At 38.8% G+C, this 13,424-nt stretch overlaps 1 protein-coding gene across 1 annotated transcript; it reads right to left on the bottom strand.

The window, feature by feature from the left end:
• Positions 1 to 1,727: 1,727 nt before the first annotated feature.
• Positions 1,728 to 12,726, bottom strand: LOC131775549 (complement C2). The gene is made up of 14 exons (XM_059091665.2): positions 12,627 to 12,726; positions 11,662 to 11,722; positions 10,908 to 11,102; positions 10,577 to 10,750; positions 10,201 to 10,368; positions 9,495 to 9,680; positions 9,010 to 9,186; positions 8,019 to 8,192; positions 7,584 to 7,851; positions 6,152 to 6,468; positions 5,453 to 5,581; positions 4,631 to 4,741; positions 3,547 to 3,679; positions 1,728 to 2,929 (listed from the first exon to the last, which is right to left on the bottom strand). The coding sequence occupies exons 1-14, from the start codon at positions 12,642 to 12,644 to the stop codon at positions 2,311 to 2,313; spliced, it is 2,730 nt and encodes a 909-aa protein (XP_058947648.2). The 5' UTR covers positions 12,645 to 12,726; the 3' UTR covers positions 1,728 to 2,310.
• Between the last annotated feature and the right edge of the window lie 698 nt (positions 12,727 to 13,424).

The raw sequence follows: 13,424 nt of genomic DNA on the forward strand, positions 1-13,424 counted from the left end.
ATTTATACAAAACGCGTGTAAGAGGAATATATTATTTCCGTGGCTGCCTTCCATCAACACTTAATTAAGTATATTTTTGTATATATTTAGGTAACTGACACCAGTGATTTTCATAGATATTTCTCCTGGAACAAAAGGAAATGCTATCATCGAGAATGTTCCAAGTCAACAGGAAAAATCATCCAGGACTAAGGATTTCCTCAATTTGTCCCATATTGCAATGTGATTTTACTCTATCAGTTCAACACGGTTGAGTAATGAAATGGAAGCTATGTTTGATCACGTAGGCACACGGTTTGTTTGGCAAAACTCCATGTATTAATTTCCATTTCAGCTTACTTTTAGTTCCATAAGAAAGGCACCTGATTTCAATACTTTTTTTTTCAGGAGATCATGCATACCTCCTGTGTAATAGCCTCAGTAAAATGCAAAATAAAATGTATAATTCTTACACTATGAAGCAACCGGGTTAGTCACGTTATCGAAATAAATCAGAGACAATAGACAGCTCTCAGCTATAAGGTTTCTTTCCGGATTATCTGAAGCGTAGGATTAAAAGGAAATAGTGGCATGATGTTCCTTAACCTTCAGCAGCCGCGACAACTAGACCATGACGTCATCTATGCATTTTGGTGTTACATTCACAGTGTACTCTCCCCGCGGCTCTGAAAACGAGAGCATCGCGAATATACCTTTAAAACCACTTCCCTGATTTAGTTGAGTGGCAAAATCAAAACTTTATTGGGTAAAGTAGGCATGCTAAGATGCAAGGGAGGGAATAAAAAACAAAGTGAGTCGCCTTGTCTCAATAATGGAAAAATTCGTGTCAGGTCAACATCCTGTGACAAATCCATTCCGTTCTTGACTCGCGCGCGTCGTGGCTCCTCGCGGGAGTTCATCCGCGTCCACACGCTCACTCGTACACTCGATCAAGCCTTACAACGAAATTAACTCGTAGAAAGGCCACCCAAATATACCCTATAACCTCTAAACTCTGATTGTTAATTCTTCCCTCTAGCCGCTACACATACCCTTATAAATAGTTACGAGATTTTGGTTTTAGATCAAGAAAACCTCTACCAGATGCGTTTATGTATTCTCATTTCCTGTGTGCTGGATAATGTAAGGGATAGTCACTTCTTGCAGTTACCCTACCCTCTCCTGTAGTTCCTCCTCGCTGTTCTATTCTCGAGCAACTGACCTCTAAATTGTATCGAAGTGACAATGAAATGATCTGCAAGCCACAATATCCCCTATAAGATACCTTTTACAGTAAAACAGGTCTCACAAGTATTTCTGGTTAGTACATTACACTTCATCCAGTGTAAGTTATATTCAAACTCGTAACTGATCCTCGTATCTCGACGGTAGAGCTTGTGTCGAGGAAAGCAAGAGGAAATATATATGGAGCTTGCTTACTTATTTTTACCATACTCAGGGAAGTGTTTCCATCTTTCGAAGAGCTACCAATGAGACTGAATAGTCAGTTTAACAGAGCTAATTCACTTGTCCATCTTATAAATCCAGCTCATCTTTCAATGTCTTAATGTCTTTTCCGCCATTTCGTTCCGTTTATGTTTATTCTTGCTCCTCAATTTGTCATCCTTGGCGAGTTGTTATAGACAGGATCACTTACAATCAAAGGCAATTTCAATCGAGCTTCGGCTAAACGTACAAAGGATTTGAGAAAAATCTCTATGATATAACGAAAAAGAAAACTTCAACAATTCAATCGCTGCCATTACTTTATTACTAATTGACTTCTTTATCTAAAAATATTTATTACTAATTTACTTCTTTATCTAAGAAAAAAAACAGCAAGATACCGCTGAGCCCATTATCATCTGACATCAAGTTACAGGGATAAAAAAAATTGCTGCCATCATTATTCCATTTAAGGAGATTTTTCAAAAAACATTGAAGGCTTCTCTATCAGAGAACACTTTTCTTAAAAATCGGGGCTTTAGAATCATAGTTACATGTATGAACATCGTCTGTCTACCAAAATCGATTATTCTCTTTTAAAGTTTGGTACCTTGTCACGTCTGAGGCCTATCCTCTTGTAATGAAAAGTCATTGTTAACAAAAACTGCTGTCATCATTTCTTAAAGACACTGAGTGCATTTCAATTACAGATCTAGGAGCAGCAAGTCTACAAAACAAAGTAATCACTGTGGCCCATTAGTAAAAAAGAATCGTCAAAAGGGAACAGTAAAAGCCTAAAACAAGCAACAACTCATCGTGGGCGAAGCTATGCAAAACCAATGGGTTGGAGGTTGACTCAATTTCAATAAAAACTTGAACATTTTTCTAATCTTTATATTGTTTCATTTTTTGCTTTATCCAGTCGATAAATGGATGCACTTTAGTGTAGTATCCGTATTGCCCCTTAACCGCGCATCCATCGCCCCAACTTACAATACCAGCGGCGACCCATGCAAGGCGTTTGCCATTTTCTACTTTTGTATCTCGAACGTATGCTCCACCGCTATCTCCTTGGCAAGTGTCATTTTTGCCCTTACCATCCCCTGCGCAAAATGTTATGGCAGAGTCGATTTTAAGGCTTGCTTTCTTCTTACACAACCGGTCATCTTCGATTTGAAAAGAAGCATGTTTCAGCACTTCTGATGAGTCGCGGGACTTAGCCCTTTCTCCAATTGGAACATGTTTTGTTCCTCCCCATCCCGCCACTGTGCCGTAATTGCCAGGAGTTGCCAAATCTGGTTCACCCTTCTCAGGCAAACACACAGTTCGCACAAACGCTTTCAATTCAAACGGCGGCTCGACTTTCACAAGAGCTATATCATTTCGGAACGAGCTGAAGTCAAAATCGTCGTCATAAGGAATTATTTTCTTAGGTTTTCTTTCTTGCGTGGTCTCTTTATTTCCCTTCCTTGTTAAGTTATGGACACCAGCGTACAAAACGTATCTGAGAATATTATAAGAATAGGTGTGACATTACAATATTTTGCGTCAGAATCAAAACGAGAACTTTGCGGTACTGATTTCAGTAGCTTTTAGACCGACAGCGAAATAACATTTTATTTTTTGATGGCCCACTTTCTGTCACACACGAGAACAAGAAAAACATGAGCTTGGAATACACTGAAGAATAGGGGAAAAATACCAACAAAAGTGGTGCAAGAAAAGGCCGGATTAAATGATCCAAACTTCCACTTACTAATATCCTTAATGCATAACTTTTGAACGAGGAACTTTCAACTGAATTATAATTTTTTTTTGCGTATAGAGAACTTATATCGTTTTGTTTGATCTAACTATAACACTATAATGATCAGTATATGAATAAAAATCAGAGCATGGTGATATTAGACAGGAAGACAGACAGACCCACGGAAGGGTTGATGGAAGGCGAATGGATCAACTGTCAACGAATAGAGGAACTGATGGGCGAGGTGAATGGCAAGATGGATGGAAGGAATAAAAGGAAAAGGATAAGCATTTGAATGGATAACGAACAGATGGATGGTTGAATGAATATATGGATGCGTTGACTGGGAAAAGATCAGTTGGTCTGCAACTCACGAGGACGGGCTGGTAAGTCTTCGGACCTCGTTTTTCTCCTTTTTAAAAAAGCAATGAGCGGCAGTCAAAACCCACTGACGAGAAATAAGGGAACCACTACAGTGGAATTTCTGTTGTCCGGCCCAATCATAGTCTGAAAGAAGACGAAAATAAAGTTGAGTTAACAGGTTTTATCGCTAGCACGCTCTTGTTTTTGAAATTTGAACCTAAATACTCTACTCTACTCTGCACTCAATTGCAATGACATGCAAAGCGCTTTGAGCGCTTTGCCAAGATCTGATTGTTAATTCTCCCTCCAGTTGCTACACATTTCTTTGTAAACTAGTCACGAGAATTTTGTGTTAGATCAAAATAACTTCTACTTGATAAGTTTTCATATTCTCAATACCTGTCTGGTAGATAAAGTATGGATATTATAGGGAGAATTAACATGTTAATCAATGCTGAGCTCTCTGTGTCAGCAGTTTTTCTACTTGTTTGTAGAATAGAACACTTAAAGCATTTTTTTAAGTTATCAAAATTAATCTAAACTTGTCGAAAAAAGGAGGCACTTCAGTACTGTCTCATGCATCTTATTTCTTCTTACAGTATCGCTTCTAAATCAAACATCACGAGAATATGGGAAATGATCGCAACTGAAAGAATCTCTCGATTGTTAAACAAATCAGCTTCGTCAGTAACATCTATAAGAAATGGAAAATATGCATACTGATGTTAGGATGTGAAGGATTAAGGGAGAAGTTTACTCCAAAAAGCATGTAATTTTTCACCTTCGAAATTATTCAGTGTTTAGATTTTTTTATCACGATTTGAGATTTCAGAGTGAACTGACCCTTCGAAAGAGCCGTCAATTATTGTAAATATCCGATTACTGACGATAAACTAGGTAACCTGGCAAACGCAAAACCACATCAGGATAAAGATTTATCCAGTGGATAGCGTTATCCAACCTTCGAACAACCGTGGCCGGGCAGTTAATTCAGGCGGTACGTTTTCAAGAGGTACTGCTCTGATTATCGCCCCCAACCGTTTTTGCCTGATATGAATATTTACATGAAAGAACACACAATGAAATAAACTTTACTTGCGACGATGTAAATTGCAACTTGCCAGGGCCACCTTCCTCTCCTTGAAATTTCACCACCAACGATACGTCCGCGCAAGTCATATTGACTTTCTCCACACGAAGAATAGTCTGTAAGAAAGTAAAAATTTATAAAGGTGGTAAGTTTCTAAAGAAACTCTGATATTGCTTCGGTGAGGGTGTTGTAAGATAATTGGATTTTACCAGCTGAGTTGAGCGTTTCGAGAGTTAGCCCTTCGTCCGAGCGAAACATTCCAAAGCCCAATTATCTTGTGCGAAAGTACTACGCGTTTGGAAAGGGTTCGACATTGTCTCCAGGGTTCGGCACTCAACTTATTAGACAAGTACTGTATTCCAAGGAGGAGTGTGAAAACTAACTTTCCCTATTAAAAGGAAAGAATCCGTTCCGCTCGACCTTGTTCTTCCATACTCCTCCTTGGTCGCAACCTTCTATTTACCAATAAGAGGGTTCGATTGGCCAAACAAACACTCATACCCAATTCAAACCAGCGAAACAAGTTCGGTTTAACTGCATGACAATTGAAAACAGAGATCTGCAAAACTAAATTTCCATAAGTTACAAGTAATAACTAACTTGTATTTTAAGCAATTAACAAACATTGGTTTAAGCACCTTCTATAAGTAGACGACTTAAAACAAAAAAAAGTTTAACAAAACAGTAATAAAATATGTTCAAGCTTTGGTGTGATCGGGGTATTTAGTTGGTATGTCAAGACTTTTAAATCAAGGGAGCTTTAACTATACGTAACATTGAAGTATAAATTAGCAATATTTAGATTTTCAACAACCAACACAACTTACTAACATAGGTGTTTACTGCTTTGTCAATGACTCTATCAAGATCTTCATAAGTTCTGAGGCGTACTACATTACGCTTGCCATATGACGCTATTTGCCATAGTTCTGTTTGACGTACGTCCCTTCCCACTCCTTGTGATAATAAAAAATAAAGTTATAAAACTAATAAAAAAAAAATTCATAACAAAAAGCGATAGAGCGGAGCAGCAAGCCTGGACCACTTGAAGCTAGAAAAAGCCCAATCGCGTGACGTAGGAATCTTGACTTTAGCGAATGGCTGGATTTTGCATAGCAACATAAACATAAAAATAAAAAAAAAATAAAAAAAAAAACGCAACGCATTTTGGGAATGCAAAAGAAATTGATCAACGAGGAGCGTTCTCATTTTTTCTGAGAAGGTCTAGACTGTGCTTGAATGGGAATAGAAGTTACGAGGTCCCATGTAAATTTGGAAATAAGGAAACTAATATACTGTTTGTTTTAACCAGGAAGGTCTGACCATACAAAATTATGTTTTTGTATGGTCACAAAAGACCATGACGTGACCATGACAAAGAGCAGCGTTGATTTCTGTAAACGAATTCCTCTTGGTGAAGATTATTTACTAAAAAGTTGATTCAACTGCTTATCAAGGACTATGTGAATGAACCTAAGGTTAAACAGGTGAGTGAAATACTGCTACTTTAGACAAGGTCCTCTTACCAATAACATATATTTCAAAGTCATCTTCTTCGCGGAGTTTTGCCGCTAATTTTTGGGGAGGACCCCCCGTGTTTGATTTTCCGTCTGTTATGAATATCAGCACCCCATCGCTGCCAAACCTTTTGTGAGGGACCACTACATCTTTGACCTTTTTCAAAGCATCAGCTGAGGCAGTTGCTCCCCCTTCGAAACGTATGTCGTCAATAGCTGCAAGAGTCTTTTGGATTGTGCTGCCCTTTTCATCTCCCAAATTGAAGTGTAGTGTAACGTCTGTGCCAAATGTTACAGCCGCTGTCCTTATTTTGTTTTTGAAAGCCCTATAAGAGTGGAAAAGCTTCTACCGTGATTACTCTCAGAGAAATATAGGGGTACTGGAGCCTAGGGGAATTGTTCCAAGAGTTAGAGATGATGAATTTTCAAGACTGCTCCAGGTTAAAAACCTCGGTGATGCTCTTATACACTTAGAGGTGCCGCCAAATTATGGTGAAACACGGGCACAAATTTACGGCCGAGGAAAAGCATAAGTTCAAGATTCCCAGGTCCACACTACATTAATACTTTTCTACAATTCAACATCTAGGAAGTGTCCCAAATTCAAGATATCTTGGGTCGGTTAAAAATACCGTTATACGCTGACACAAGATAATCAAAACTACAACAAAATTCTCGAACGTGATTAGTTATCACCAGCCCGATTTGAGCACTAATAGGGCAGTGTACGCGTCATGCTTGTAATTGAACAGTGTAATACGACAGTTAACACGTCATGCCTGTGTAAGTGGACAGAACGCGTCATGTGCGCACACTGTTGTCTCGCATTTCGCCGAGTCAACTTTTGCGGTTTTTTTTAGGAAAATGTCTAACCGATGTCTAGTTTCTTTCTCAAATTTTGTCATAGTTTTGTAACAGGACTTCGTGTTGTTCAATTCTGTCTGTAATCATACTCGTGATTTTGTTAATCACTCGTATGATTACAGACCGAAATGGACTTCACTCAGTCCTATTACCATTACTTATCAAGTTAACACTGTATTGAAAGTTCAAGTTCACGCATGCGAGGAGAAGCGGCCCCAAATTGGAGATTCAATCAACGAGTTTGCTGGAGATGTTCAAATTTTTGCCCTTCTGTTGCAATACCTCTTAACATAGATGTTGTGCGAAAAACTTCCGCCAGTATAAAAAATTTTGTTGTTGTACTTGTGTTACTGATACAAAAATGTTAAACATAAGTTAGGCATAACTCGGGCTGGCCGTCGCTTCTTCATGTTGAGTGTATTGACGAGAAATTTTCATCGTCGTGATTTCTCCCCTGGAAGGTTTGGTGGAAGATCAATCGAAGAGAGGAAAGCGATAATCGTAAATAATTTCACGTCTACAGACTAGCCAGGTGCCCGAACACAAACATAAGGAAAGGTTAACTTTCAACCCGTACCTCGTGCTATTTGTTCCAAGGAATTTTACAAGCTTCTTCACAAATCTCAGACCAAGTTGAAACTTTTCTCTCGTTACGCTGGTGGAAGCATCAAGCACAAATACTAGATCTAACATGTTATCGTACTGATTGAAGATTGCTCTCCCGCGAGTATTCCCGGAGGAGTTCGTTGTATTGACACTAGTATACGTCAACAAGGTATCGATGAGATTCTTCCGAAGATTGAAGGCCGTTGTGCTAACATCTTCGAAACTGTCCTCGACTTTATCTAATTAAAAAAAAAAAAGAAAATGAAAACTTGGAAAAAGATTCAAATCCAAACGAAAAGAAACATTCATTTTTGTTCAGGCCATATCCGTAGTACTAATCTATTTCAGTAAAACAACACTTTTTCTAACACAGAAACTCATAGAAAAAGTGGGCAGTATTCTATACCTTTACAGAAAGTCTCTGTGCCATTCCATGTCCTGTTCTCTCTACACACCCGCACCGCAGAACCTTTGAGCACAAATCCAAGATTGCACTTGAATTTCACAATGTCTCCTTTGTTGTAGTTGCTACCGTACTTTCGTCCGCTTACGGGAGTACCAAGAATCGGGCAATGGGTGTCTGAAAGAATATCATTTTTCAATCACTGCTTTCAATAAGACCCAGCACCCGCCGGAGCTCCGGCAGGTATTCTGTTGGAAATCGCCGGGTCAGTCGGGTATGCCTTGTATGCTTTAGAGCAAACTCATGGAGTGAGGCCTAAAATACCTCGAGTTCTTATAGAGTTCTTTCATTCGACTTTTACCTTTATAAACGACTTTTGATGAAAATGATTAATATTGTGTTATCATATATTCGAGCATACGTTTCATACATTTCCAGCAAAAAAACGATCAGTTAAACAATTTTTTTAAAGGAGACTAATACTTAATGATCAACTTTGAAAGTAACACCGAAAACCTCTATTGAAGCCAGTTTATTCTGAATGGAAGTAATGGAATATTAGTGGGAAATTGCAATTTATATTATTCTCTGGCGAGTGCTTCACAAATGTAGCCATCTTCTTCAATTCTTATTGAAAGCACTGTTCCATTCAAACTTCGTGTCTCTTCGGCCACAAATAAACAGTTCAAAGAAATAATGGTTGCGATTCATCAACAGAATTTCCATCATCTGGTCATGAAATATAATCAAAATGGAGGTCAAGTTGTCTTACTTCCGGTACACAAGCGTAAAAATAATAATAAGTGGTGCAAAAACGTTTTGAAATTTAAAATTTGCGATTCGAGGACTTCTTTATCATAACTTGAAACATTAACGTCACTTTGCTGTTATGCTGTTATGTGAGATGAGCCATTGTTCATTTCCGTAATTCAGATGTACCGATGAAAGAAAATACAGCTTGTAACAATCATAGTAACCGGTAAAATCTACTTACTTCCGTTTTGACATGTAGTCAGAGATCCACTCCATTCCTTATTTTCCAGACAGGTTCTCACCGCTGAGCCGTGGAGTTTATATCCTGCTTGACAAGAAAACTGCATCGTACTTCCAACTTTTCTGTATCCAAATCGGTGACCTCCTTCTGGTCTTCCAGGATCAGGACAAACTTTCTCTGTTTGGATTTCAATTAGAAATTCAAAATAATGAATGAAATGGCATACTCTACATCATCCAGTGAACGGTTCAAATGTCCCAAAAAAAAGCTCTCATGGCAGATAAGTCAATCTAAGGCAGAAAAACGTGAAAAAAAAAACTAAACAAAACAAAACAAAAAAAAATAAGGAAAATGATGGAAAGATATGGGTGATAAGGATGATGGCCAAAATCCGCCCTCCATGAATTTTTTCTTGTTTTGTATCACATGATACTTCCGCCCCGTTCTATTGAATGCCTCGGCTGGGTTTCACCAAATACACTTACTGCTACAATATGGCCACCGTCGAGGTATCCAGCCATTTTCCAAGCAACTGACTGTTTTAGATCCTTTCAACTCATAGCCTTCATTGCACTCGAACAACAAAGTTGCGCCATAAAAGAAATTGGTTTCATCTGAAGTTATATTTCCATTTCGCATGGTTAGCTTTCCAGGATCCTCGCATTGGATTCCTGTGGAAATATGTTGCGGGAGAAGAAAACATCAGAACAAATTTGACGTGGGAAGTAGGGATGAATATGGACAATGCAGAGGGATAGCATTTTTGTTTGAAATTTATCTGCTTTACACTGAAGAGGCTTGGGCCGTTGTCCACTGTAGTTGTCATCAATATATGGTCACTTAATTGAGGTATTTGGAGAGATATACCACTTCTTAAACTCGTTTTCTGGGTCTGTGCTGTCAGTTACAGACTGAGTTTTTTCTGCTCGAATTTATGGCTTAAGCGTGAAGCGCGCGAGCTATAAATCCGAGCGGAAAAAGCAGGGTTCCGTAACTTATTGTGCAAATCAGTACAAATAGAGGGTGAAAATTTCAATTCAAACAGACTTTGGAATTAAGTAGGCCGCAAAGTGATAAAAGCTCGCGAAGTTAACCAATCAGACCACGTAGTGAGAGATATGATAAGTATCTATTACATGAAGTCGTTAAATAGTTTTCAACTTTAATCATGGGGGACGCATTACGACTTACGTGAACATGACGGAGCTGTAGACCACACTCCATTTTCGAGACACTTTCTGCTGATTGGTCCGTTAAGTTTGTAGCCTCTCACACAGCTGTAACTGAGTGTATCTTTGAAGTCATAACTTGAACCTTCAACGTGAGCGTGGGGGACATCGCTGGGCTTCCCGCAAGGACCTGACGGAAAAAGAAAATAACAGCGATTAATAGTCCTAAATAAACTGAGAGTAAAACACCATTTGGCCTAAACGACCATATGGAGATAATGGGTTCTATAAATGACTCTTGCTGTGTGCCAGTATTTGTGGTTTACAGTCCATGGTTTCACAAAAAGGGAAGACAGAGAGAGACGACAAACAACATAAAGAGCTGGAGTGTAACGAACCTAGACATTTAGGTGCCCTGGACCACTTTCGAGTAATACCACATTTTCTTCTTTTGGGTCCTTTCAGTTTGAAGCCGACGTCACATTCATACTTCAAATTATCCTTGAAGTTAAAACTTGAACCTGTGTATTTAAGGTGTGGTATAACCTTGGGTCTTCCACAGGGTCTGGGAACTAAAAGACAACAGGAGGTAAAGACATACATGTAGATATACACCTGAGAGAATTTTGAAATAAATCATAAAACGTGAAGTGAAACAAAATGAACAATGTCGAGGAAGAAGCCTAGGAGCTATGGGGTTTCAATCATTTTTGAATCATTTATTGTTACCTAAACATTTGGGGTCCTCTTTCTCTCTCCATCTCCCTCTCCTGCAAGTCCGCAGTTCAGACCCGGATAAAATGAATCCTTTATGACAAATGTATTTTGCTTTGAATAAGCGTATGTTGATTTGGATCACGGTATGATTCGGTGGATTCCTCTTTAAGTCTCGGAGCACTTGTGCGCAACCTTTCCTTCCAGACCCTGCAGTTAAATAATGTAACGCAAGTAAATTCAAGTCGTCATACCGTATTTCCCCGAATAAGCGCCCACCCCCTTAGCTACAATGTCAAACAAGCGCCCCCCTCAAGATATTGAGGGGGGGGGGGGGATAGGATAGCCTGTTTCTCTTGCCACTTGATTTATATCTTTTAAGCTTCAACTACAAAGGGGATCAGTACATGAGAATAGTTTCTTTTCCTTCGGTTAACTTCCAGTTATTTCCATCTCAATGCGCTTCTAGAATTCCTTTACGTGCGTTATCTATTATTTAATTTTTTTTCCTACTGTCGTGCTACGTATGGGGGATACGTTCTCTCAGTTTATATTCTCTTGGTGCTAATTTAAGAAGCCCCCCCTCCCCCCCCCCCTCGAATAAGCGCCCTCCTTATTAGCCGAAATCTTGTCCGGGCGCTTCTTCGTAGAAATACGGTAAATTAATCTACTAATTCTGGAATTTCATTTTTTTTCATATGGGGGGGAGGGGGGGGGGTCGGAGGATTCAGTTGTCTTCATATTAAATGATCAAAGATTTCAAACTTACTTGCGCTCTTGACACACTGAACGGAACAGGTCAATATGGCAGCAAACGCACATAATGCTATCTATGAAGAGGCATAAAAGAAAAATAAAATCAAAATATCAAATTGTCTATTCACTCACGCGACACCTTGACTTGGAAAAAAAAGCGCTTGGCGTGACGAGCTGAGACGACGGTTGCGAACGAGGCTACATAGATTCTCTGACGCAGGGAACGATCGAAAGAACAAAGAGCGAGTAACATTCGGAAACCATGGATTATTATTTCAGGTGGCCTTTATGAAAAAGAAACAACGGGTTCAGAATTTTCATTTCATTCTATGTTGAACTAACTCGGTTTTGTAGACGATTGGATCCATTGTAGACTATTTTAAGAACAGTAGTCTGAACTAGCTGCGTAACAACCGCTTCAGCACAAAATGTCGCATGATTCATCGATGTCTGGATTTAACTGAGAATTCGAACACCTCTTATTATAAATCACTACGGATCCAAATACCCTTAAAACGATAATCCAGTGAAATTGATGCATCCCAAAACTTTTCCATACAGTAATCTTCGTCTCAGATATTTATCATTGTATTGTAACGAACACTGAGTCACTTTAGGTTTTTGTTAAGAGTAAGTTGAGCTTGGCACTCCAACATGAATCAGTAAAAACTACATTACGCATTCTGGTAGACATCAAATTTGACAATGAGATACTGTATATAGGCAATTTCCTATTAGATTCAAGATTATTCTTCCCAGAAAATCTATGACACTGGATCAATTAAGATTCACTTCAATTCATCTTAACGCCCTCAATGGAAGGTAAACATTCTTCTATAATTATCTGACCGGCGAATAAAAACATCAAAAATACCCAGAAGGCACACTTGATATTTGTGGGGAATGTTCGCTCACTTCTTAATCCTAAAATCGAGGAAGAAAGGTAGAAAACAAATAATTTGTATGAAAGCGACTCACCTTGAGTCCTAAAGACATCTTGAATCACCTCAAATCTCATTTGGTTTACAGTTGCACCACTTAGACTGCATGCTTCAACTTCCTTACTAACTGACGCTTTTACATCCTGTCAGCTTTCAGACGCCTTCTCTTATCTTGCGCGGATCAATTGCGCTGATCAATTGCCAAAACAAACAGGTACTCACGTCCATTGGAAGTATGAGGTTTCGATGCGCTTCAGTGGAACGAAAGGTCAAACACACAGACGGTTGATTACGGTTGAGGAGGTATCTAATATTCAAACGTGCAGCAGCCGGTAGCCAGTAATTTCACAAGCACATAAGAACAATTAGTTTTTAGTTTTATTTTTTAATCCAATTCATAGTTTTGCAAAGTTTAGGTTGATCATTTTAGTGAAGGACCATCAATTTTTCTTAGAGTTGGGAAGTTGCCGTAGCTTTTAACATAATTAATATTATTATTGTATTATTTCATTATCTAAACTGGCCCCTACGTTAAATAAAGTTATCTATCTCCAGATAAAACTTCGTTTGCAAAGATTTCATCTAAGAGAAGAAAATATCACGGCTAACAACGCAAAAAATTAATGCTCGAGCACGGAAAATACTAGGCCTAGTTCTCCTGACTGAAGTGAAAATGTCAGAGAGAGAGTGAGTGAGGGATCTTTTGTGTTTCATTATGCCTCGTGCAAGGTTTGTGAGAAAAACCAACATCTGATTACCAAACATTCAAATGCTGTCAACAGACAATTTTTTCGGAGAGGATTGCGTGACAAGTCTGAAGTAATTTGATTAGAAT

Source organism: Pocillopora verrucosa, chromosome 4, assembly GCF_036669915.1.
Source record: "Pocillopora verrucosa isolate sample1 chromosome 4, ASM3666991v2, whole genome shotgun sequence".
NCBI classification, from domain to species: domain Eukaryota; kingdom Metazoa; phylum Cnidaria; class Anthozoa; order Scleractinia; family Pocilloporidae; genus Pocillopora; species Pocillopora verrucosa.